Genomic DNA, 27458 nt, shown 5'->3' with positions numbered 1-27458 from the left:
CAGTGGGGTCCTGAGGATTTACAGAGAGGTTTATCCCAAAGCTGTGTTAAATTTTCAAGGGTAGGTAGGAACTAGGTAGGCAGAACTGATGTGGTACCTGCCTGGGACACAATGAAAAAGGCATTTTCGTGTAAGGCAGGGAACCTGTGGGGATTTAGGCACTGACATCATGCTGGAACCATGGGTAGTTGGTTGCAGTGACCACCAAGAGACATGAGTCTGCCTCCTCAGAAGCAATCTTGGAAAGCTCTTGAGTACCTAGATGTAGAAACACATTTAAAAATCAAACTTTTTCTTGATGTTCCTAAAGAACATCAAATTCTTTAGGATGCGTTTCTAAAGTGCTTCTGCCCAGCGTGTCAGTCCTATTGGCATCCTCCACCGCTTCAGTATGCCACCCCGAAGTGACCTTGGTGCTTCTGAAAATATATGCCTGGTTGACAGTCTCGGCCATAACACGGGTTCTCTATTCTGGCTACCTGCTTAGATCATTTTGACGCCCATTGAAGTTGCCATAGAGGACATGCAGAAGAAAACACAGGAATTAGCTTTTGCAACCCACCAAGACCCTGCGGACCCAAAGATGCTGCAGATGGTGCTGCAAGGATCAGTAGGTACCACAGTAAATCAGGTGAGGATCGCTGACCAACTTTGAGAGACTGGGGTGGTGCCTGTCACTCAGTGCAGTGGATGCTCAGCGTTGGGCTTTGTTTCTAAATTACTTTAGATTTTTTATCCCTGTTCGGTCTGTGGGATGTGCTTAAGGTCACTGGTGGGCCTACACTTCTGTTCTCAGTGACTTTGCCATTAGAGTAAGAGTCCTTAAAATGCGGTTAGATCTGGAAAGTGGCTGAGAAGAGACAGCCCTCCTCCCCCGATTACCTGCTTCTTCCTGGCATTCGTAGTTGTTCCTGCCCACTCTGTCTTATTTTTAATAAAAATTAATTACTTTCCCTTTGCTTAGCCAGGCTCTGGTGGGTGGAAGTAGGATTGAGTCCTGCTGTGGTTTTTGAACAAAATGGAAAGCAAAACTAGTGAATGGAGAAAAACTGAGGAAAAACTGAGGGAATACGAGTAAAGCTCTTCTAATACCTAGAGGCTGGGAAAAAAATCAGCTGGAATTTCAAGTTCTGGGTTGAGTTTGCAGTACTGGCAAAACTATTCCTTGGTTCCGTTTGCGTTTTTTAAACTTTGTCTTAGTTGTGAGTTGAGCAGACTCTGTCAGGAGTCTTTGTAAGAGAAAACAAATGTAGAATCTGTGCATTTTCTCACGCTGTTTCCCAAAACCAGTTTTATTTAAAAAAAAACAACAAAAACAACTGAAAGAGATTCAGTTGTCATGATGTTTGGTGATTTATGCCAGATTTACCAGCTGCAATTCTTCAAGATGCATTCTGTAAGGAAATGTTGCATTTTACGCATGTTTCTGTCTGCAAGAAGTTTCTCCAGCAGTCGGATCTGACAGATGGTTCCAAGAAACTTACTTTTTTCTCTTCTGCTCTTAAAGGGACCATTAGAAGTTGCACAAGTTTTCTTGTGTGAAATACCCAATGATCCAAAGCTCTTCAGACACCATAACAAACTGCGGCTCTGTTTCAAAGACTTCACGAAAAGGTATGGAGTATTGTCTTCAAACTGCCTGACAGATGGGTTTGTCACTCCCACAGCAGACAGGGACACGTGCAGTGACACAGCGGGTATCGGGAGAGGGGAATGTTCATGGTGTAACTCCATCTGTCCAGTTCCCGTGTGTCGCTGTTTTCTTCAGTTGCCCCGTTGGTTCCCTGTTCCTCTGGCGCTGCAGGTCCATGACTGAAGTCAGATCCGATGGCTGAAGTTGTTTGGCTTTTCTGTTTACCAGGAATGATTTGGTGGTCATGGTTCAGTTGGGAACAAGTGTTCCTGTTCCAGAGAACACAGCTAGCCACGCTGGCACAGATGGACTCACAGCTTGGCAGGGTCAGGAGAAACGGTTGAATGGGCCAGGAGATTTCATTTCCTTTTGAAGTGAATCTCTCCAAAGGGAGGGGAAGTGTGCTGGCAGAATTCTCTCAAGAAAAGTGCTGGCTGCTCTGCTTTCTTCTTGAGTAATGCAAGCTGCAGTCGCAGTCCAGCATTGTTTGCGAGCACCAAGGAATTAAAAATAATTTAAAAAAAAATAAAAAAATGTTCCATGTGAATAGAACCAGTAGTGATGTAATTTTCCCATATGTAGTAAGTGGCATTGATGATACAGTTCTTTTCATACCCTTTGTTAAAATTACACCTTTCCAAGTAGAAGAGTTCCTGATGAACATCTCAATAGTCTGCTATTTATTAGTCTTTCCTGGGGAGAGCAGTAGGTCTATCTGTCTTTAAATCCTTTTGGACTGGAAGTGATTATGTGGAGATCAGCTTTTCATTTCTCTTCAGAGATAATAAACGTAACTGGAGAGTAAATTAAAATTAAAAAAAAAAAAGGAGTTGTCACTCTGGAAGTGAAATGGAAATTGGAAATGGGACACCTCCTCCCATGGACACCAAACAGTTTAGCTGAGTGTTTATTACCCAAAAGACAAGGTAGAGGAGGATATTATGTGTCATCCCAGAGGAACAGAATGATTTTTTTGGGTACTATTAGATTAACAAGTCTCTAGCGAGCAGGTCCTTTTTTATGTGCCCAAGTTTCACAGGCCTTTGTTTTCTAGATGCGAAGATGCTCTGCGCAAGAACAAGAGCCTGATCGGTCCAGACCAAAAGGAGTATCAGCGAGAACTTGAAAGGAATTATCACCGGTTAAAGGAAGCTCTGCAGCCTCTGATCAACAGAAAGATCCCACAGTTGTATAAGGCGGTGCTGCCGGTCACTTGCCACAGGTGGATATTTGATTTTACTCTTTCACCAGAGATAAGGAGGGTGTGAAACTGGGGTGTTTGATCTTCCTGGTGAACCTTTGGCATCTTTTTGGTTTCAATTACGGTGCTTTTGGCTGAGTCCATCCTTTTCCCCATCTGTCCTGACTTCAGAGCACATCCCCTTCCCAGCACTTACGGTGGGTGCTGTTTGCAGCGTCCCTTTTGTTCCTGATCTATGACAATTACTTTTTTTTCATCCTACATCCCATTCTTTTTAGATTCGAACCCACCCTCAGTGTGACAGGGCTTTGCCACTTGTTTGCTCCCAGTGAAACTGGGGTGAGGAGCTCCAGGGGTAGGCAGGGTGGGAAACCAGTTGGTGTCGTCTTCTTTATTCGTCTCCAGTGAGGCTGAACATAAAAGCCCCACTGGGAAAGCGTGAAGCACTGAGCCCGTGCTTCAGAGCCAGTAGCACTGTCATCTGCTGGCACCGGGGGGACTTTGGGTGCATAAAATTTCTAACAGGGCTCTGGCTCCCAGAATAGGGGGCAGAAGGTGTTTCCCAGCAGGTTCTCTCCACGTAATCTTTGGCTTGACAACCCCTAACACAATCCAGGGAGGCTGCCCCGGCATCCTGGGCTCACACCAGTGGGGGGTTTTTCTGGAAGGTGCGTTGTTAGCACTGAGCAGGACGGTGATGGTGCTTCTAAGGAAAGGCCCTTTAGGACATTTGTGTGAATGTGAACTTCAGCTCATGTCCATGCTGTTGGTTTAGGAGAATAGAGCCCTGGTTTTGAACCTCTCCTCACGTAAGTGTTGTTCAGAGGTAAAGAGCAATGGGGAACGTAAAAAAAAAAAGTGAAAAGAGAAATTTGGCAAAATTATATTATAAAAAGAGCATGACTTGGTGGTGGATGAAGGAAATGAGTGTTCCCAGCTCACATGGCAGTGCTTAGCAATGTTTCTGTAGCTGAATTTGTATTTTTCTGTCTGCTGAATACTGCAGAGAGGGGGCCTTGCCTCATTACTCGGGTTCATGAGGTTTTAATCTCTCCCTGGGACCCATACCGTGAGTAGCTGTTTTCTGCAGGAGTCCCATTTCACTGGCTGGGGAAGGTGGGAGCACCAGTGCTTCCCTCCCCACCCAGCTGAGAACCTCACAAGCACTTTTGTCCATGATAATTATTTTCTAATCTTGTGAAATTCAGCCTGTGCAGGGAGTCTATAACAGGCATTCCAGGCAAATTCCACTTAGGTATTTATTTAAAATACTTAAGATTTCAGGAGTGCGGGTGGTTTGTGCCGCTTCTCCCACGTACACATGAATTAAACTTTCTGTCAGCTTTCACATCAGTAAACCTTGGGCGGTCGAATGATCCCAGATAGAGACCCAAACCCACTTCGTTTGAAAAGCAATGAGTTAACGTCAGTGGACTTAGTTTTTCCTAGTAGCCAGCTGTAGAAAATACTGGAAATCAAGTACAGAATCATTCATCTGTCGAGGCTTCTTATTTCATCATGGAAAATATGAGCTCATCATTGTATTTTCTCTCCCTCAGAGACTCCTTCAGCAGGATGAGCCTTCGCAAAATGGATATCTAAACGAGTTAAAAACCAAAATAAAAAAAAGCACTTAAAAATTAAGGTTTTGAAAAGAAAGAGCCTTGTTATCAGCGCTGGGAATCAAAGAAGTTTTATTGTGAAATAAAACTTGGACTTCATCCTGGACATCCCACACACCTCTTCCTCCATCAAAGTGTTCAGTGGCCAAAAATCATTCTGAATTGTCAAATGTAGACTTATCAATGTTTGAAAAAAAAAAAAAAAATCATGACAGTGGTATCCAGAGTATTGGTGATAAGCTGTAAACTTACCTGTTTTTTAAGGCATTTTTATGACTCAAAGGTACACTAAACGCATTTACCTTTATTTATAGCATTACCTAATGTTAAATTTATTTACTTTTAGTTCATATATTTAATTTATATTAGGACCATACGCAAATGCATTTTTGAAGTTTTTAATGTAGTGATGATGGTTATTTTGATGGTACTATTAAATATGTGAATGTTTACACTTTAATTCCCTGTGCATTGGACTTCAGAGCTCGCCATCCTTGGGGAAAAGGTTCAGAGTAAGGTAAGTCTAACAGTAACGCTTCTTAACCAAGTGGTGATTTTTTTACTGTCCCTCTCCTTTTTTCCTTTGTAACTCTGAATACGAATTGCTGCAAAGAAAACTAATTCCATCTGTAGCTACCAGAAGAATCAAGGCACATCTTGTGACAGCTTTACCTTCATGCTTGAGCGTGACTGCTGTGTGTACCTGGTAATTGCCACCAGCTGGGAAGCCCACCTTTTTCAATTTAAAAACTTAATTTCATGGGGAAAAGGAACATAAAATGATATCACAGTTTAAGTTAAAAGCTTACATAAAAAGCTTTCTTTGCATTGGTATTTATGTAAAGAAAAACATCTGTTTTACAGCGGTTATTTTGGTGGCTAATGCAGCACTTCAAGGAAACGTCAGAATTGGAGCTGAGACCAGAACTCCTAAATCTAGTCCTTTAGAGTTTTCCTCTCTGTATTGAACAAGGTACCTTGGAAGAGGTAGTATGTGTTTAAACACAAGCTTAATCTCTCTTTAAAAATACCTAACTGTGCATACATGTGCATATATACACATATGTATATATACAAAACCAAATTTGATAAATTTACTTTTTAATATAAGAGAAAAAGTTGGTTTTATACATGAGCTTTTAAGGTAGCAAACAACTGTACATCACCACTGCCAACTGTTGAGCATTTTAAATTTTGAACCCTAAATAGTTTTTACCTTCACTTCTAACATACGCATTCCTGTATGTTAGGAAGTGCAGGGGGGTGGTTTTTTGGGCTTACTCCGTTCCTCCCCCCTCCTGTTTTAGCACCTGCAGCTGCAGCAGGTGCCCACGGCTTAGGGTGGGGAGGGTCTTTTTTATTCTCGATATTTATTTCAAGGTATTAGTGGCTGCCCGTCAGCGGGCTCATAGGAGGGTGATGGTACCCTCACTGCTGAGCAGGGCTGGGAAGGCACCGTGTCTGGGAGCCACCACGGATGGCACCCACAGAATGGGACCCAGTAGGATGGCACCGCAGGGCACGCTGGCTGTGGCCGCAGGGTTTGTTGAAGAAGGGAGAGCAGTAATGCCAATTTTCACCCCTTTTCCCACGCTCTTTTGTTCCAACACCTTCATAGCAGTGGTGGGTTTTGGTAGCGCAAGTGCGGTGCCCTTCTCCATGTGCTGGTCTCTGACCGTTTTCCCTTGAACACAAGTAAAACTGAACTCGTTCTGTGTTATAACCCAGGAAAGCCTGCAAGGAATTTCCTGCATGAAGAAAAACTACTCCTCTAACCTAAGCCCTTTTTTTTTTTTTTCCCCTCCAAGACCTTTCAAAGGCCTGTTGCAAAGTCCAAGGATGCTGCCGAGGCTTTGGAAGCTGTATGGGAGCTGGGGCTCTGATAATGGAAAATATTAAGGAAGGAGGGGGTAGCTTTGCAAGAGATTTATTATGGAGAGGCACACAAAATATTTACAAAGCAAAAAGGGGGAAATAAATCCCAAGAGCCATGAAAGAATGAAACCTTAATTTGCAGTACTCCCTGTGTATTGTTGCTTCGGCTCGGAAAGCATCTATTTTAATCCTTGTATAAATAGCCTTTGATTTTACTGGATGGCCCCGTGTCAGCGTAAATCTGGCTGGTTTATCAGCAGCTGTAGCTCGATGGTTGTGTAGGTCTCCAGTGGGGTGCGGTGGAAAGCTCAGGCTGGGCAGCCACCTTTTGTTTGCCATTGTGGCAACCTACAGGCCACGTGCAACACAGGTCAGCAGTTACTCTGGCGAGCGACTAGTTCAGGAAGGGTGGCATTAACTTCATTAAGTCTCAAAAAAACCCACCCCATACATCTCTCTGCAACGGGCTGCAATGTCCTGAATGAAAACCCCCTCCTCTGCCGTAACGTTTTCTGTTCAGCTGCCGACAAAGAATGTTTCTCTCAGGCTGTGCAGTACGATGGAAGACACCTGGGTCTTCCTTCCATTACACGTTTTGTTGAATATAATGGTATTTTCTTTCCTTGGACCATTTCCTGTTCCTGCAGTTGACTGAAAAAGATAAGTCTTGGGTCAAGGGTGGAAAAATAAACTTTCATTTGCAGGCTGAAAGTCAGCAAACCCCATACTGCAGGCAGTAAAAAAAAAATAGCATTCTGTAACATGATTTGGCTACCCTTGCAAGGTAAGATTAGTTATTTTTTTGGCGACTTTTTTAATGTATATATCTCGTGGTTAGACATGAAATCATTTATTATGGTGAGCGGGCTTTGGGAAAGGGAAGGGTCTTAGTGAATTGGTAATTGCAGATTTTTTTTCCCTGTGCAAGATAATTACTAGAGACATCAATTCAGCCTGAGTTTATAAGCAGCTCTAAATTTAGACCAGCCTTTCTCACGCTGGTTTCTATTGACAGTACGTGCTTTTCAGGCTGAAATTTATTTTAGTAATACATCAGCATCGAGGATATACAGCCAAATCAAGGCCTGTAGAAAAACCAGAGGTCCACCATAACATAGAAAACACACAAAAGGTATTTTTAATGAGTTACCTCAGTGTTTATACTGCATTATAATAAAAGATTGTAAAAACCCGAAGTATTGTAGAATAAACTAGGGAGAGGTTTCTAGGGCTTTTCCTGTAAATATTTGAAGAAGTTTTAAATATATCCAAGAAACTAGGGCACGCTCACACCTTTCCTTGCCTGTCTCTGCAGCAGCACTTCATGTCATTCCATCCATCCTATGACAGAAGCGACACTCATCCTATTTTCTGTCATATTTTTTTAAATCATCTGCAGTTTATAGGATTCACCGTAATATTTTCGCATCTAACAGCTAATTTGGGATTTTAATCTCTAGTAGTTAGTGCCAAACATTCCACTTGTTGTTAACAATTATCTTAGTTTCCCTTTCCCCTTACCTCTGGTCATCAAGTCTCTTCAAATTAGGATGCGCTGTACAAGAAACAGTTAAAAACCACAGAATGTTATTTTTTAAAGCCCTTTTAATCTTCCATTTCTCTGAGACAGAAACTTTCCCAGTCTTTTTGTAACAGTGCCCAACTACTTTCACTTTCCGCTTGTCCCTCTGCGAACACACAAGTTTGATCTAGTCATCTCAGCTGCGTATCATAATTGTTTTTTATTTCATATATACATTCTTAACAAAGCATCAAGCCAAATGCTTTCGTTTTCCCACATTTCAGTGAGCTCCAAGTACAAATTAACTGTTAGAAGATCACCACCAAGTTCCAAATCCACCCAAACAGATATGCATATTAGAGGGCTTTACTCTTCAAAGTAAAAAAATTATTTTAATTACACTACACGCTTCCCCCTCCCCCCCAGTTTTGAAGTATTAATCACACCTATTTACACTTTGCCCATTTAACACCTATGCAACAAGATGCAAATTCGACCATTCAAACATTTCTATGAAGTTCAGTTCCTTCCAATACACTAAACGAGGTTACAAGACCCTTTTCTTGTGCTTCGAAGTTGCACCGAGCAGTTTAGAACTGGAGAAGGAAAATATCATCAATAAACCATGTCGATTACCCAAAAAACTAAATATGGAGTATTACTTCCCAAGTTACAAAAATACACAACTTCTGATGAAATTTGCTAGTTAATATACATTTACTCCAGAATATGAATACAAATAACTTTTATTAAAAAAAAAAAAGCTAATAATACAATAGGCATGTCTGAGACCTAGAATTGTGTTAAAACCACTACCGTGTGCTGTAGGCATCCTTTAGGAACTATACAAATTGGTATTTCTAAAAGGTAATATCACTATTCTCCAGCATAAAAGTTATTATGTGAGTTAAGTTCTATGTCATGGTTTATTAATTCAAGTTGAGCCACTTACACCAAACAAAAAATACCAGAAACATTATGATCCAGTAGCTTCAAGAAACAAACAGCCGCTTCTTCCAGGTAGTTTTGATGCAAATCAGACCAATTTGATGCAAATCCCTAGTATTTACAGTCAAAGTACAGTATCACTCTACAATTTTCTTATAAAACAGTAGGTAAGGAGTTGACGTAGATGAGGATGTTGGAGAAAGGGAATTCAGAAAGTCCTTTTCTTCCGTCACCTTCACTTCAGAATCATCGAAAAGCAACCACTTGCCTTCGTACTCCTTCAGGCTCTGCAGTACGTAGAGAGCTTTGTTCTCCAGTCCGCCGGAAGCCACCCCATTCTGCTGGCCGTGCTGGGTGCCACACTCCCCGCTCCCGTTACTGCTGCCGGCCTCGGGGGCTCTGCTTTCCGCAACTACGTTAAGAATCTTCTCGGGGTTGGCTGGTTTGTTGTTGTAGAGGTCACAGTCAGGCTTGCTCTTCTGCCCCCCAAGGAGTCCCACAGCTTCCATGTTCTTTTTGTTCAAAACTTTCCCCGGCTGCGCGGTTCCTCCGTTGACTCGGAAAGAGACTTCACCATCGTCGTAGTCTTCAGCGACAGTTCTTGCCTCCTCCTTGTTCAGCGGTTCTGGTTTAATCATCTCGTACATTTGGTCGGTGATGAAGTTTCCCTTGTCTATCTCCAGGCTGTTAAGGTCTGTGATTTTGACGGAAGCTGTGTAGTGTCCGCTGCTAATGGTGATGCCGCTGTGCATCACCACCGCAAACAAGCCGTAGGTGTCGTTGGTCGGCTTCGTGCTCCATTCCTCTAGTGACAGCTTGAGCGGCGTCAGTAAGGGAGTGTTTATCTTGGACAGTCCACCATAGCAATCAAACCTTTGGAAGAAAGATAAGAGTTAGACCTCTTGCCGCGACAGCTCACAACAAATCCTGCTCTAAGTGGCCCGTATATTGGGTCTATATTCGTTTCCTTCTCTGAAAAAGACACGGGTGACCTGAGTGCGAGAAGCTGCTCACTCTTCTACTTGCTTATTATCATGAGCGTCTGTCCCACGGCAGCCCTGTCCAGTAAGGACAATTTTACAAGTAAGCGTAATGTTAAATCTGACAGCCTACTAACTATGTATTTTAACTATTTAAGAAATTCTAAAGTTAAGTTTTAAATAGTGATGATAAAAAGGGATTATCCTAATTGCTTAGTTATCACTCATGCTTCTATGCACAAATACTTCCACTTCTTCCCAGGCACTTTTTTCCAGGTTGGAAAAACAAACTCTTCAACATCGAAGGTTGAAGTAAAGCAGGGTTGGTTTGGTTTTTTCCCCCCCCAAGCCTTTGAAGGAGTCATCTATTAAATAAAGGAATATTTTACTTTCAAGTAGCTTTAATGTCACTCAGAAAACCCGAGTAAATAATTTTCAGGTGATCCGAGCGCACCATAGGATACTGCCAGTGGTACACAACAGTTATCTAAGGATGAATGAGTTACTAATACTTCTTTATTACTAAGGGTTCTTCATTAATTGTTCAACGTTATACAGTTTTTTAAACAATCTAGTTGATTTACTTTGGAACAGCATCTGGTATTCCATAAATATTTAGCATTTTGTTCATAGTGCACAAATGTACAATGAGAAAAGTTTAAGTCCTTTCATTACAATAAGGATCTTCTAAAAGGTTTGTAAAGAAAGTAAGTGTTGGGACTTTTATATTATTGTGTATTAAGGCTCCTTGACTGGTTCTGATCTTACACAATTTACATATTGCATCAGCCCAATTTAATTAACTAACCCCTTTATTTAACGATATGTTATGATGTCTTAATAGATTTCAGTGATGATTCAGTATTGCTCAACTGTTTGGGTGCTGCAGAGAAAGATACAGGGGGATTTAGACAAACCCTGTAAAACTTAGGTTCCAAAGAGGTAACTACTATTAATTAACTTGCATTCTATCATGAGTAAGAATAACTATCTTTAATCCAAGGAAACTGTAGCTATGACATAGCAATACAAGCATAATTGCAGTAACAGAGTATTACTTTTGTTTTACTGGGTTTAGTTTTGATTCTGCTTCTAAACATTGCACTGATCTTCAGAGCCCTAAACCCTTATTAACACAGATACATTTATACACACGCAGCTGTCCTCAGTCACTCCAGTCTGATGAACTGAAACCTCATTTTACACCTAGGCTTACCATCAACATTTGACTACACCAAAAGAAACACAAAAGAGCATATAATCCGAAATAATAAAACTTAAATCTTCTGAAAAACCCCTATTATTAGTAGCCAAAAATAGAGATATTCAGAAGAGAGTCAAGAGAGAGAGAAACTGCTTGCTGATACTCTAGATCAGAAATCCAGTTCCACTCAGGCACACTCTGACAAGCAAATTAACATAAAACAGTAAAAAAACAGGCTCTACCTTTCTTCTGAATGAGATCCAGCATCAGAAAGACTTGGAGAGGAGGAAATAAGAGAGGAAATCTTTTCCTATTAGCTTTTTGTTCTTCTTAATGATAAGAATCTGAAGACAGAAAAATCGCATGCCGAGTGCTCTGCCTCCTCTGACTGACGCACCGCAGTTCACACAACAGACAACTCCATTTCTGCAACCACATCTTTCCAGGCCAGAAATTAGCGGCACTTTACCCACTGCGCTGAATTAATACCTCCAGTTATTATAGACCCTTAAACACGTCAGCTATTTTACTGCAATGCTTTTAACACGTAAGGATACGAAATACTCCAAATAAAGATTTCCAACTGCATAAGCACTGAGCAAAACCTAAAGTAAGCCTTTTAAAAAAAAAAAATAAGAACTAAATCATCTGCTCTTACCTGATACCATTTCACAAGACAAAAAAAAAACAAACACAAACACAAATCTCATTTTCTCACCAATGTCACTTGTTAAATTTATATTGTGGAAATGCTTAATTAGATGTTACCAGTTACACATTTCTTCTTAACAGCTTCCCAGCACACATGGCCTAGCATTTTTTTCCCCACGTGCACAATTGCCAAAGAGAATTACTCATCCCCAGGCAAGCAGATTTTCACACTGGCTGCTTTATTTAAAAAACAAACCAACCAACCAACCCACCCAAACCACTTCCCAAGCCAGCATCTAGAAAAGTTGAAGCAGATCTCTAACAACTGCAGATATTTACTTTACTCTTCCCCTCTGCTTCATTTCTCTTCATTTATTTAAAACTCAGTCGTCGGGAAACTCAGTAGAGCACAACTGAGAGACAAGTTTTCAAAATTTTTATTGGAGCTGTGAGAAGTTGTATGAAGATTGTCAGTTTTAAAATCTTAAGTTTAAAACCAGCAAAACGGTCTGTAATTAATTCTAGGGCAAATCATTGCCATCTCATCTATGAGGAGAGTAGGTTTTTGTTGGGTTTTTTTCACTAAATATTACAAGTTTACGTAAGTCAATTGGGGGAAGCTCCATCAAAGCTCACTGTTCAAGAGCCACCACAGGAGTGAGTGGATACCCTGGGATAAGCCAGGGCTTTGCTTTACCAGCCTTGGCTCTTCCCCATTTAATCTGCAGCTGCGCTTTATTACTCCAAACCAAGACGTGTAGAAACAACATGGTTTTGTCCAAGATAAAACATCCATGCCAAAAAAACCCCTTGGAAACAATCTTCTAAGCAGTTTCAGCTTCGTCACTGACTCCAGTTCTACATCTGATTTTTCCACTCTTACTTCCTGAACCTCTGGCTGCTGGCACTTGGCAGAAAATGCATGATGTGATTCAGAGAACACAAGAGGAACAGCAGAAGAGACTGGATTCAGTCTGCCCCGGATATAGGTCTGAGCAGTTTGGAGCAAGGACCTGAAGGTTGCCAGGACAGAAGAGGAGGTAAGTGATTTAGGAGAAGGCTGGTTAACCTGCAGGCTGCAAGTACGTCCTCATAGAAACAAAAAAAGCAACAAATATAGGAGCAAACTGAAGATAATATTCAAGGTTCCTTTCAGGTGGACATCTCGGGTTGTATTTTCTGAACAGCCTATAATCATACCTGGGTACTATCTCACATCAAGGGCTGCTCAACAATTGTTAAAAAAATGTGCAACTCTTTCTCTGCCTTGTTGTGACAGTCAAATATTATGTAGAAGAATGAAAAGACAATTTTCTACGTTAAGAAGCTGGACTCGTATGAAGAGACATTAGCAGACATTACGGAAACTTACTGTCTCTCTTCTACTTCATCAGAAACCTGGATAGTCCTAAAAACAAATTATAGGAACAGGCAGAGCGAGGATTCTAGTTTTAAAAATCTTAGCAAACCACCTGTAAAAGTATCCTAGTGTAATCCTTGACAGTAGTTATTTTACAAATCTGATTTATACTGACCACAGTTATCAGCACTTTCTTATAGAGCATCCTCTGACAGATCATCGGCCAGCTAACATTCTGTATCTGTAAAGCGCCAGAGGTCCTCTACACTTCAAGTTTTAAAATATATCAGTGACACAAATATTATAAGTTAAATTCCATGGAAGACTTCAGGCATTAGACTTCCTGCTGGCAAAGTGGCTCTGAAGGTCTAAGGGCAACCAACGGGGAAATAACACACCACAGCGAACTGGAAGGATAAAAGGCCAAACTAATTTGTGCCTAAATAACTGATGCTGAAAGCAACACAAGTGGATCTTCTTTTGGTGCATCTGGCAGAGTTAATGCAGAAAGCAAAAGTTAAGTTTTAGTGAATCCCAGGAAGAGTTGGAAATACAGCTCAAATATGGAAATGTTACTAAAATTGTACAGTCACTCTCAATTAATGGTAACAATTTTCTGAAGGATCTGGGGTAGTATTTTATAGTTCAAAAGTTTTTCCTGATGAAGCCTCCTGTCATTTTTCATTATTTGAATCTCAGTGGAGCAATAGTTTACTGCAAAACGCTGTGTGCATAAAGTGTCATGGCCTTGTTTCATTCGTGTACAGTGCTGTAGGGTCAGGGGGGTTTATTGATTGGGTTTTTCCCCCCCTCCCTTCCCAAAGGAAAACCCTAAATTCCTAAGTATAAAAAAAGGTAAGGAAAACTCTCACAAGAATAATCTCTGTCAAAAAATAAGGATTCCCACCTCAAACGTCAATCTGATTGCTCAGCAGTTGAATATCAATGACACTGGTATTACTGTATTTTAAAGGATTTCTGAACTGTGTGTTAGATCTTTAAAATGTTTATCTCCTGATTTTTTTTCCCCAAATTTTAACTCTCATTCAGTTAGAGACCAAAGTACTATTAGCTGTGACCATAAAATTCAGTTTTGTTCTCGTTAGTTGTTCTGCTAAAATACTTAAACCTGCCTCTAAACTCTGACAGACAGGAGATATTAAAAGTATACGAAGTTTTAAGAACCATGAGGGTATCAGGCTGCTGTAGGAATATACACAGAACAATTTTTGTTAAGAAGTCTCATGGAAGTATATCCTCCTGGAGAGAATTTCTGCCGCTACTTTAACAGTAGAAACCCTTTATGAAATTAGGGGCTATGTCCCACTGATTGAAGTTAATTTCAATCTAGAAATCTGCTTTTGCTTTTGGAAAAGTTACAGAAAAAAAAAAAGAAAACCAAACCCAAACCATTTTCATCTCTTCTGACAAGTTTTCCCTTCCAAGAGCACGCTGTTTCGTAATACAGTCAATCCGCATACTCACTCTAAGCCACTAGCAGCAAAGCACTTCAAATGAATTGTTATAACTTCAGGCATTTTATCGAATAAAAGGCTGCGTTCTGCTTCTGTGTAATGATGGCAGTTTTCGCAGAAATATTTGTCCTCTCCCACAATCCTTTCCACTGACGCAAACTGGGAAATCGCCCATTTAAGAGTCTTCATTTCTGTTTTTGGCTCTGGAGAAACTGTAAGAGAGAATCGTTACAGATTATTTACACTTCCAATGCATTCCAACAGAGTAACAACAAAATACGTTAAGACATGTTCAAAAACACTGTAAAGAACACTCAATATGTATGAAGTAGAAAAAGTGGTCAAACCATTGAATCATTTCAGGAAGCGATGAAAACACCACTTCATGGATATTACTACTTGAAATCTATGGGTTTTCCCAAAGCTCGTCTTCAGATCCCACGTACTAATTCTGCTGCCATGGCTGGAAATTGGGTGCATTTATTTGAGACCAGAATTTCACTCATTAAGGCAAATTTCCAAAATAACCAGAAAGTTCCCTTTTGCTTTTTACATTTTTGCCTCCCCCGAGAGCTTCGCCCCGCTGAGGACAAGATCTCCCTACGCTGTCGGCAGCGTTTTAGGTACGAAAATCACCACACACATGTTACTCTGGGGTCCTCCAGCAAAACAGGAAGGGCAAAAATAGTAAAAGCTGCTGCAAATTAGGCTCATGGGAAATAAAATTTTAAAATTCTTTAAAATTCTGAATTTCAAAATGTATTATTGCTATGCTTATTTTTTTCAAAATAGCTAAGAACTACATATAGATCGCTATAATTTGTGAAAGATACCAGAGGACTAATGTTTACAAATACAAAATAAACACTATTAATGTAACAACAGTACAAAATACTGAAAAAATTACAGTAAATTAACAAAAAAAAAAATCTGGTTTCTAATCTCTTGTATTTTTGAGAAAAAATGCAGATATTTCTTATGAAATGAAGAAAAGGCAGAATAATTTATTAACCAGGAAGAAAAGGAAGACCCAAATCAAAGAAAATATCTATTTATAAGCAGGAAAACACGTACGTAAGTGAAGGTCTGTGTTACGTGTTAAGACCTGAAACAGTTTTAATACTATCCGGATCCGTCTACATTATCAGCGTTGTGTTTCCAAAGTCTAAAGTTAATCAGGACACGAGATAACGGAACAGCCTCTAACTTTAACCAGCACAAACAGGAGCCGTGTTCCTCAATAACTACGGCACAGTCCTTCCTCAATGGCCGGCTGAGGCAGATCCACGCATCCCAACCCTTGTCGAGAATTACTTACTTTCCGAACTCTCTTCCGTTTTAGAAAGTTCATCTTCTTGCACGGGAACGCTGATGTCCTGAAAATCTTCTCTTCTTTCAGTAAAGCACTCGCACTCCAAGCATCTCGTTCTCAGAACTAATTGGCCCTGGAACAGTTTCTCCACTAGCTCAAAAACAGCCAGTTCTGTACCTAGAGAAAGTACATGCCACATCATTTATCAAAGTGCATTTTATTCAAAAGACACGTCAGAACCTGCCTATCCTTCTTGGAAAAATCATTGTGTTACAGACATGGCCTTTTAGGGATTATCACATGCAATTTTCACAATGTCATCTATTTGTAATTAAACAGGGAGCGTCTTTCTCTTGGCCCTCAAAATTTTACGTTCTAAGATTAGGTTCTTATTTTATACTTGAAGTGTGACGGTGTCACATGTGGAAAATTTGTTTTTCTTCTTTGTATGGAGCATCAGCTTCCTCGAGGAACATCACACTTGTGGTTTTGCCTGGTCTGTGTTCTCAGTCCTCTCCTCCAATACTTTCTGAACTTGTTGGCCAATTTTAGTCAAGTCTGCTCAAGAAAGATGTATCTCAAAAACGATTCTACATTCTGTCAAATCTTTATAAAAATTGGTGGGTGGATCAGAAAGTAAGTTCCAAATTAGCAAGTACTGAATTCGTACCAAGGCCTTTCCCTCAGCAGTTACCTTGTTTCATCGACACGAACAAAATCCATCCCTGCCAGCCAATTAGCACATGTAATACTTGCCAGTGTCTTTCCTCGTTCCTGGGAAGGCTGGAAATATAGAAGTACTAAAGAATAAGAGGGAGGAGGAGAAGGTGGTGTTTGTAAAGGCTTAGGACACAAGTTCACAACCAAGGGGGTTTGATTCTGTCTGCTCCTGACAGTAATATTCCTTTACATCTGGAATCCACTTGCGCTTTCTATAGATGACAAAGACTGGTGATAATATAAACCTGGTAATATTCTGACTTTTTTTTTTTTTTATATTGGACAATGATTACATAATGTTAGAGAAATACCTCTTACGATCTAAGCTAAACAGGTCAAGTTATTAAAAGTTACAAACATGTATAAAAATAAATTCTCTTTCAGAAAAGTCTTTTTCAATTCCTGAAAATGTAATTTTGTATTTAAAGGGCTCTGCGAGCTATCCAGTCTGAAGGCTGACTTCCCACGCATAGTAATTTCTTAATCATACTAATTTTAAGGCCATACACTCGTTCACCAACCTTCCTTTTTTGGTTCTTTTTCAGTTCCTTTTTCATTATGGCTTTCGGCAGGAGATTCTGGTTCACAACAGTCTTCTTTAATATTGTTACCATTTTCACACTTCACAGAGGACTCTTCAAGCTCACAGTCATCATATTCTTTCCCCGGGTCTTTGGATCCCAAGTTTGTAGTTAACTTTCCTAGACTATAAAATTTAGACAGAATACTAGGTTGTTTGCACGAAGATTTTAACCAGTTTAATCTAAGCCGTGACTTTTTCTGTGTTGGCTTTGCACTCTCGTTTTCGCCAGAACACTTGGCAATGGCATCGGCTTGATTTTCTAGCTTTTCTCCTGTCGCTTTCCTCTTTGACCTGGTTTGTCTTTGATTTTCTTCTGCTGCAATTTGCTCTTTGGATACTTTGGATTTTTTCTTTGCGTTGCCACCCTCGGCATCGCTTTTTCTTTTCCCGTTTCCTTTGAGGAGCTTGTCTTCAGCCATCTGTCCAACCTGGCCACTCGGTACGTTATCCTCCTCCTCGGCGGCGTTGCCAGTTCCATTGCTCTCAGTGTTTTCATTCAGTTTTTCTTCTGGTTTAGCTGCAGGCTCTTCCACGGGCAGTTTGTTCAATTCTTCCTTCTTCAGTAGCTGACACGTTTCTTGAATGTTCCCCAGGATACACTGCAGAACCTCCTGGGCATCGTGCTGCAAGTAGCCTTCGTACATAGGGTTGAGCTCTCTAGCAAAAGTAAAAAGTAAATGAGCAAGGCAATGAGAACTAGTTATTCTTTGCTAACTGGCTAAATGATCTGAGATTGGAATTCAGGAGTTTAGATATAAAAGCAGAGGTCAGTGAGAATGCTTACACATTTAAGGCTAAGTACTGTTTTAAATCCACAGCTGGATTTAAATTGTATTGTTACAAAATCAAAAGGTAATTTCAAATTTACGAGATCACAGGGCTAACAATAAACACAAAAAACCAACTTCCTATCACCATGCCCCAAATTTAAGACCAGCTGCCTCCCGAAAGTCCCTAATGCTGTGCTGGACTGTGCAGTGACATCAAAACCTCAGGTGAAAGTTCTGACAATGTGTTTAAGGTAGTTTGTACCTAAGGGTATTTAGTAGCCTTCGGGGCTGAGTGGCAAGTTCATCTGTGTATTTTTCTGGATTTAGGAGAAAGCTGGCTTGAAGCTGCTCAACTGAAAGAATCAATGAGTGCAAACTGCAGATTAGTTCGTAACTTGCCAGTGGATCTTCTTTACAACTTCCCTGCAATAACAACATAAAAAGAAGAAAAATACTTGCAGTTTTGTCTGTAACAAGAAGTTAAGACGACATTTGACAGATTTTTTTTGCCTGCTATGGGAAGCAGGTGAGTTCCAGACAATATATTGCTCTTTTGCCAGTAGAAAACAAATACAAAAGCCAAACTAGTTGTTTTTTTTTTTTAAAACCCAAACCATCTTTGCCCAAACTCCAAAATTCAAAGTAGTGAATCACAATTATCTTAATGTCAGAAGCACAGGGAGAGATGTTCTCAACTTTCTTCTGTTACACTTAAGATTTGTGCTTACAAGTTCACAGACACTCTGAACGCTCAATTTTGAGCACAAGTTCAAAACAACTCAAACGCATCTTTACCTGAAATAGGACTGTAGAAAACAATACTGCAAAACTTTTAAAAACAGAAGAGGTCACAGCGAAATTTTCATTGCACTCCTGGCACGCAGCCCCACTCACACAGTTACAAGTACAGGAACGTGTCATCAGATATGTTACCTTTTCTGCTTTTTGCTCTCCTTCATCCTTCAAAGATTCTTTCTTCTTTGAAATGATATTATATAAATGTTTTACTCCAGTTTTAAAACCAGGACAAAAATATAATACCTGAAAGCAACAGTTTAAAACAAGAGAATAATTGGTAAAGTAAGAAGTTACTCATCGTACGTATCCACATTTACGACCAAACCAGCTTTGCATCTCCCAAGGCTGCCACACAGCAGGTGACGATGCACAATTACTCATAGCAGGGAGGTGCCCACAGCATGTAAACTGAAAAATTGCCCAATCAAAGCAACCTACGGAGCACATATTTCCTGCAGCATCATCTTTTTTTTCCCCCTGCTGTAACTTGATTCCCTTCACACTACATCCAGCCATCTATATCACATCAAACTATGAATCTCGTCCACTTGGGCTTAACCAAGAAGAAAATCATCTTTTTGAAGCCCCCTGGACATGCCCTTACCTGAAGAACGCTGTTAAGGTAACAGGTGTTACCCAGATTGTTCAAGCCCACAAAAGGCAACATGTTGTCTTTCTTCTCACAGCTAATGAGCGCAGGAGGCTGCGCCGCAGGAACAACCTGGTCACTGTTAAATAGAGAAAACAGTCTGTAAGGGACAGTTTTTGAAAATGACTCCTTCTGGTACGCATCTCTGTCCTGACCATCTACCATCTCAGAGGTAGCTTACAGAATTAATGACTAATATATACAGATCAAAATCACATCAAAGTGTTGCAGAGAGTGTGCATGTGGCTACTCTGGGCGCTCAAACAAACACAGACTGCTCGACTGTACCACTGCTCTTCAGCAACCTACACAAAGCCGGACAGGCTTACAAGCAGCAGACAAATCTGCTGTTAGTTCAAAAAGTATCAGGAGACTGACTTAAGGAACCAAAAAAGTTCTCTTTGAAGTACTTTTGTATGTTCTTTGTTCATTCCTAAGGCAGCGCTAGGAAAATAGTGTCTCGCAAATACTTTCTATTACTGCCCCCTGCTCCAGATTCACAGCACTTAATTTCTAGAAGCAAACCAAAAGGATAAAAACAGCACAGAAAAAAAAGGAACCAATTAATCTGGCATATTACATACAGTGATAATGCACCACACTGAGAGAACACAACCAAATATTTAAGTCTCCAACACAACTGTTTTTTTAAACTCATTTTGCAAAACCTTACATTTTAATATACTTTAAATAAGTCAGCATCCAAGTAACTCCCTTATATTAATTTCAAGTAAGGTAACTTCTTCAAGTTATTAAAGTTTATGCCAGCTGAACATCCAGAGCGCAGCAAACTCGTTTTCTTAAAAGTAGGTCTAGAAATTCATTACAATTAACAGTTCGGGTTGATTAACTTGGCTCAAGGGTTTATTTAGCAGATGTTGTGGTGCATACTCATGGAAGAAGATACAACTGCAAGGAGGGGCTGGCGCAGCGCTGTTTATCCATTACACCAAGCCGCCTCGCCGAGCTGCTTTCACAAGAGAGCCACGAACAACTTATTCGGAGCAAAACTCTTACGCACATCTCAGAGCCTCGGAACTCGGAACTCTTTTGTTCATTTTCCTGGGACTCGGTAAAATCCAGCGCTCTTTTCGCTTCCTTTTTTTGAAAGAGCTTCAGGGAAAGCCTGTTCTTCTTGGAGGGGCTCCCTCTCGCAGGCCCGGTGCTGTCACTCGGCAGGACGCCGGGCATCTTTTCTGGCGGGCTGGCGAGCGGGAGAGGCGGCCGGCCCGGCCGGGGAGCAGCGCTGGGGGTTCACACCTGCCACACACACGCACACAAGAGACACCGGTCGCCATTTAGAGCGGGAAGCAGCGACGGGAGCTGGGACCTAGCGCGGCCCCACCGCCCCCCACCCACCCACCCTGACAGCCGCCCCCCGCCCGGCCCGCTGCCTCCCTCACGGGCCCGCCCGGCGGGGACGGCGCGCCGGGCCCGGCCCGGCCCGGCCCCCCGTGAGCGGGCCCCGGGTCCCCGGGAGCGAATGGCGGCGGCGGCGGGGCCGCTTCTCCTCACCGCTACATGCTGGGGGGCCACGGGCCGCCGCCGCCACCCGCCGGTTGCCATGGAGACCGCGGGGCGCCCCGGCGCCGCTCTCCCCACCACGGGAAACTTGGCGCGTTTTCCGCGCCGCCAGGACCCGCGCCCTCACCCCTCCTCGCGCCCCGGCGCTGGCGGCCGCCCGGCTCAAACGCCGGAGCGGAAGGCGCCGCCGGCGCCCGCCGGGACCCAAGAGCCATGGTGGCCGCCGCCGGTCTGTCTCCCACCAGCTTGCGGCGACCGAGCGACACCTCCGCGCGGCGCCCCCCGGCGCCGCTGGCCCCGCGTTTCCGCCGCCGCCGCCGTCAGGCAACGCGACGGGCAGCCCGCGGGGTCCTGCCTGGGCGCGCGCGGGCGCTGGTAACGGCCCGGCCAAAGGGCTCTGGCTCGCCGGGGGAGGGGAGGCGGCTGGGCCGAACCATTCCGCGGGGACACCCCCCTCCGGCGGTGGTGGATTGGTCCCGCTCTAGCCCCGCCCCTCCCCGCCTCCGCCAATCACAGCCAGAGGCGCGCGGCGCATGGCGGCGCCGTTGGAGCAGGTCTGAGGTAACGGCCGGGGCGGGGGCTCGGCCCCGCCCGCCCCTGCCTGCCCCCGCCCGGTCCCTAGCGCCGCCCCGGGCCGGGGGGCCTCGGCCGCCCGACACAGCGAAAAATGAGCGGCGAACAGGGCTGGTGTGCGCTGCGGAGGCGGAGGCGGGGCCGCCACCGCCCTTCAGGCCGCCGCCGCCCCTCAAGCCGCCGCCGCCCTCCCTCAGGCCGCAGCCCCTTGTCTCGCCCCGCGGCCCTCGCCGGTCTCCGCCTCGCCCGTTCGCGGGCGGGGGGTACGAGCGCGTTTCTGGCTGTCCCTCGAAAGCCCGCTTGGTTTTGGCGCCCGTGCGTCGCTGCGGAAGGGACGTGGTTCGGCCAGGCTCGGAGGGGAGCGGGGGAAGGTCTGCCATTGCGGCCTTCAGGGCTTCCCTCCGCCTCGGAGGCGGCGGGCAGGCAGCTCCCGCGCCGCCCTTGCCCAACCGACACGGCGTTACATGGAAAAGCAGTGCGGGCCATAGGATTCAGGATTCAGCCCCGTTCTGTAAATACATAAAGTAGCTGTATTACACGCTGGTTTTTTGTTTGGTTTTTTTTTTTTTCCACTCGTAAAACAAGGATTATACTCATAACTCCTGTGAGATCTGAGCTAAAAGGCTTTACCGGCGCAGCTATGAAGAATGCAATAAATCATAGTTTTCATTGAGGCTGTTAAGACAAAAAAAAATCCTGGTATAGGGATCAGTGCATTCACAAATGCCATTTTGTGGGAAAATATTATAGATTACTCCCTACTGCTCTTCTAAACTGCCCCCTACAGAGAAGATTTGCTGAAGGGGCTGTACCCGAAGGTCAGCAGAAACCTTGTCTGAGTGACTCAGTCTCACAATGGTTGGGAGTAAATATGTTTATTGTCTGCTACATGTATGCGGTAGCTACAGATTCATCACACCGTTTACAAAGGCCCCTTTCTTGGAAAAGCTAAGACTTTTTTCTTTTTGCCAGGCTTAAGATATGTTTTTGTTCTAAAGAAAAAAATCTTGTGACAGTCAAACTAATGAGAGCTTGTAAAGTACATCTTGTTACTTCTGGAAATGTATCAAAATAAGTTTCAGGCCCCTGTGACCCCATCGGTAGATGTTCTCTATGCTTAACCTGAAAAGAAGTGCACTTCCATTTTTTTTTTAAATATTTCATTCTTTTTATTAAATCTAATGTCAGTCTTGCAACAAAGCAAACATCTGTGGAACACAGAATTGTTCTGTTTATGATGAAAGGCCTCAATAATTTGTGGCTTCACTTGCTGTAAATTATGAGGTCTTGTCTTTAAATATATGATGGCTTCCATATTTCACAAATTCATCTGGCTCTAAAAATTGCTCCTTATTTACTCCATATAAGGTCTTACATTTTTCACAGCTCTCCTCTGGCAGGACTAGGACAGTGTGAGATGGGAGAAACATGATGGAGGCATTGCTGTAGTAAGTATTTCTTATGAAACATGGATTGGCTACATTAAGTCTATATATTATGACGCTATGGAATTTGATATTAAACCAAAAGGTCGGAAATCTTTTAAAGTTTGATCTTTTATCTCGAGAACTAGGGAACTCTATGTGGCAGGCCTAATTTTTAGGCACTGATGTTAACAGTTACATTAAAAGAAAAGCCTGCTAAGCCAAAACACTGTTGTTTATTGCAATTACATCCATGACTCCACCAGAAAACTTTTGTAAAAGCTTTCTAAGTTATTTAGTAAGATATTTTACAGGATTAGCTTCCTGACTGACTTTACCTAGCCTTTAGCATCCCTTCACCTTGGATGGAGTTACCCCAAAATTGGGCGCTCTTAGTATAGAGCTGAAGGACAAACTGCTGCTGCCTTCCCCAAGTGTGCTGCCAGCTACAGACTAAAGCAAAGTAGACAGCCACCAAATCACACACAGTTGCCACAGATCCACACCATTTTTCACAAGGTGTTAGTACTGATAGTGTCCTATCCACATCCGTGTGTATTTTACTCCCTTTAGGCAGTTCCCTCATGACTCATATGCTTTTTTTTTTTTTAATTTCCTGTACAGCAATGAATAACTTTGCTAAGTAAAATATGTTAGTGCTAAAACAAAATCGGAAACCTAGTGCTTAATCTAAATAGCTTTTTTTAAAGCAATTTGATTTGGAAAAAGTTCTTTGCAATCTTTTTGGATGTTTTTTAGATTAGTACATGAATTATTACTGTAGATCAATATCCCTAAAAATACATTTGTATTATGGCAGGAATTATATATACTCTGGCAGTCATGTACATGCTTGCTACACATATTTTGCTTTCTCTTACAGAGTAAAATATCCTTGAATATCTGCACACAGATGGGGCCCATCACCCAGGGAGCCAAGGTTCAGCTTCTCAAGGTATATATTGACCTAAAAATTTATTTACTTGGCTAGTGAGATTTACAAAGCTCTGAAGTTGGCCGGATACTGAGCTCCCATTGAAAGCCGCTGGATTTCCTGACCTGAGTTCTGCAGTGTGACATTTAGCTCCACTTAGCGAGCATTGCCTTAAGTTCACTGCAGTTAATAAGACACTCAGGACTACAGAGGTTCTTTTGTGTGAGACAACAAGAGTGTGTAAGGAAGCCTTAGCCAGATGGGTGGTGCTCAGAAGTCATGTAAGCGCTCGGTTGCTTAATAATGTGTTTCATTAAATCTGCTTTACACCACCCGTTTGAGTGGCCAGCTGAGGAGTCGCTTCACCAGGAGCTGGAAGGTGCTGGGCAATCCAGACCGTGGTAGCAACAGAGTGGTGTAATGAGCAGGATGAAAGCTCTAAGTCTTTGGACCTTGAATCAATAACAGACTGGAATAAACTCCAAGGGCAGGAGTCCGGTCACTCCAGGTAGGCTTGTGTTTGATATGGCAGTGTGTCCTAACAGATCTCAAGTCAAATAGCATGACTAAGGCTGTTTATCCCTTATTGGTATTGCATTTCAATAAAAGTTGACTATTTATGTCCAAGGATTTTGAGGATCTAATTCCACATGTACAAGTGTTGGGTAAGCGTCAGGTATACCTGTGCCTAGGAACACCATCGGGGACTTCAGAAGGCCTAGCTTTGGGTTAGAAGTTAGGCTTGTGAGCATTTACAGGCTCATGGTTTAACTTTCAGGCACAGTAACTGAGTGAGAGAGGGAAGGGAGATGTTAGCAGAGGGTATTTTTGTAGAGACCGGAAGTGTACACGGCTTTTCGCATGGTAGTTATGGGGCTTTGTTCTGTGTATTACATTTTATTTGGCTAATGAAGTAGTCAACTCAGTTTTAATAGGTATAATGATTATTTTAATCAACAAATGCATCTGCCACACAACCAATACATCAGTAAAGTGCCTCTCAGAATGCTTAATCAGCTCACGTTTAGAACTAACTTTACCTGTCCTTTTTCCCACAGCGTGGGGTCTGTTTCCAAATGCTCCCCTTCAAAGAGGCTTCTGCGTCATCCTGTGATGAGTCCATTGTGCAGCCCAGTAGATCTCAGTGTCAGGTCTTCTTCCTGGATGTGTTTTACTTTTTCTACTGGTAATTTAATCTGATTACATAGAACCCTTATTCTGCTCTAAATAATTTCTCTCCCTTAACATACTCACAAATTGCTTCCTAATTCTCCATCATCATTATTTTGACCAAACCACACATACTTCATTTTTTTTTATCTTTACTTGTAAGTTAGTTCTTTCTGGCTTCTAAAGAGAAAGTCAATATAATTATAAAAGACATTCTGGTTGAGTGATCTTTGTGTTTGCCCTCTGTCATCTGTATGGAAAACTGCTCGCAATATACAGAGCGTGATATTTTTTAAACTAAATTTTATATTTTTTAAAGCATTGGTTGCTGTTGATTTTAGTGTACTCGATTTTAGTTCTGTGCCATCAAATGGTGATTTTGAGGTCAGTGCAGTTACAGCATTTTAGAATTTGGTCCTTTAATCTTGTCCTAATTTGTTTTTAACCATTGAAAAGGACAGGAGAATTTTCAGGTGGTTCTTGAGTAGAAATCAGCAAGATGAAGAGAGGTGAGGTCAAGGAGATGAGGTTGGGTGGGTAGGAAGCCACAGGACAAGAAATTGAGGACAAGGCAGAGATGGGCTGCCCACACCAAGTAACCAGACTGATTTTCTAGTACAGGTGGCAGCAAGACTTGAACTACCTTTGAAGTGCAAGAACTACAGTAGAAGTCAGGATTCATTGTTGGTATCTATTGTGCATTCCTGGGGGTGATTTCAAGTCAAATGACATGAGGTAATGTTTGGAGCATGAAATGAGGCCTTATAATTAGCTAATTTTAACAAAACCTTCCTAGGAGACCTGTTTTGTTAATGGGTGGGGTGAAATCTTACCTGCAATTCCATCAACCAATTGTTTTTTTTAAATTTGGCAGTGCGATCACACCCTTGCCTTTATTTTCTTACACAGATACACATTCATACATCACCTGTAATTACAGCCTGGGTAATCATTGTATCTGATGGTTTATGGCACACAAAGCTCTTCAGGCAATGTCACCATTCCCAGGACAGCTTGGTTAGCTGCTTCGTGACTCAGCATTAAAAAATACCAGTGAAAGCATGATTTATTTTTAAACATTGAATACAGGAGAAGCAGAAGCTCACCTCATTGCACCCACCAGCCCAACACCGTGCCGTGCTGCCTGAAAGGCACCCGCGCGGCTCCAGCTCAAACCCAGCCATCCCTTCCCACCTAGAGAACTACAGCAGAGAACCCTCAGCTTAGTGAAATCTCTTCTTTACCAGCCTCTCACCCTCTCAGATTTTTATGCACCCTCTTAAAATACGTCTCCCTGTCACTAGTTAATGCAGGGAAATTTTTCCAGCAGGAAAATGTTCTGTTTAAATGTAAGGAAATGGGGATTATTTTTTTTCTGTATCTCTCCAAAAATAGTGCAACACCTAATTAAATATTTATGGCGGCTTAGCACGCTCAATAAAGGAACTGTTGTCTAGAAGCCTCCTAGGCTTCGGCTTCTTACAGTAAAGGAGTGTTTCAAATACAGGCCAAAGAGGGAGCAGGTGCAAGAGGCAGTAATTGCATACGTACGGTCATGAGACTCAAATATGCAAGATTAAATTATGTCTAATACTATAGACTTCACAGGCATATGTTATAAAAATAGCTGCACTGGGAAACTAGAAATCTCCACAGACATAGCCAAAAATAACCATATGAAATGCCTGGAAAGAGCAGATTCCCTAGAGGTGGGATTTCTGGACTCTTGGAGGAAGTCTCCAGTACAGAGCACTATCCCCTGCAGGAAAAAAACCCCACAACCTCTAGCTGTTGCTGAATTACAAAAATTATAGCAAGTTCCAAACCCTGCAGCCATATCGGCGATAGGCCTATAAATCTGTCAGGGTTCCTGTATTGTCAGAATTATTCTGTGAATTTTGGGAACGTTGTGCAAATTGCGTGCAGACAACGTGCTCTTTCAGCAGCCTTCCCACCCCTGTCACAGGGATCCCCCGGGGAAGGTCCGTACCCTACGCTGGGCTCCCTGAGGTTCACATTAGCAAAACCTACTTGGTTCTTGAGGAATACGATTCTCCGTCAAACGCCCTATGTCAGGAAAGGTGAGAAACCATTCACAAAAATGAGAATACCGACTATAAAATGTCAAGACAGGACTGGGTTCAGGTAGAAGCAATAGAGATTAATATTTAGGGCTTTTATTTTTTGGTGATCCACAGTTTGTGCAAGCTCTGCCCCCTTTCGTAACCAGAAAGGCAGGAACAAATTGTCTGACTGGCTTTACTACACTGGAAAGGGAATCTGGCTCTTCCCACAGCAAACAGCCTGGGACCTTCACAAACCCGAAACGATTCCTACTTGACGAGCTTCATCTCTTTCAGAGGATCTCAAATCATTTTATAACCCATTATTTAACTTGGATACTGTTACGTCGGTGCATGTGGGAACAGTTTGACCACTGTAGAAACACAGTCCCTTTGAGAGCGGTACCTCTCCCGGGCTTTGCCTGGTTTCTGGCAACTCACGAGGATGAGTTTGTGCGATGTGACAT

At 42.4% G+C, this 27458-nt stretch overlaps 2 protein-coding genes across 6 annotated transcripts in view; one reads left to right on the top strand and one right to left on the bottom strand.

The window, feature by feature from the left end:
• DOCK7 (dedicator of cytokinesis 7) overlaps positions 1–4914 on the top strand; it is a 107008-nt gene extending 102094 nt beyond the window's left edge. For all 5 annotated transcript variants that reach the window (XM_074151529.1, XM_074151528.1, XM_074151527.1 and 2 more), the window contains 4 exons: positions 488–631; positions 1508–1614; positions 2688–2855; positions 4394–4914. In XM_074151529.1, the coding sequence (XP_074007630.1) occupies positions 488–631; positions 1508–1614; positions 2688–2855; positions 4394–4436 (462 nt within the window). In that variant the 3' untranslated portion in view covers positions 4437–4914. The remainder of the gene's footprint in view (positions 1–487; positions 632–1507; positions 1615–2687; positions 2856–4393) is intronic.
• A 3013-nt stretch (positions 4915–7927) lies between these two features.
• USP1 (ubiquitin specific peptidase 1) lies at positions 7928–20967 on the bottom strand. Its single transcript, XM_074151530.1, has 9 exons — positions 20819–20967; positions 20325–20563; positions 19259–19382; positions 18790–18897; positions 18119–18279; positions 17025–17743; positions 15790–15960; positions 14482–14683; positions 7928–9674 (listed from the first exon to the last, which is right to left on the bottom strand). Exons 2-9 carry the CDS (start codon positions 20492–20494, stop codon positions 8939–8941), a joined length of 2391 nt encoding a protein of 796 aa, XP_074007631.1. The 5' UTR covers positions 20495–20563; positions 20819–20967; the 3' UTR covers positions 7928–8938.
• Between the last annotated feature and the right edge of the window lie 6491 nt (positions 20968–27458).

Source organism: Numenius arquata, chromosome 8, assembly GCF_964106895.1.
Source record: "Numenius arquata chromosome 8, bNumArq3.hap1.1, whole genome shotgun sequence".
Taxonomy (NCBI): domain Eukaryota; kingdom Metazoa; phylum Chordata; class Aves; order Charadriiformes; family Scolopacidae; genus Numenius; species Numenius arquata.
The sequence above is the reverse complement of the archived record's forward strand: the minus strand, read 5'-3'. Positions and strand labels throughout refer to the sequence as shown.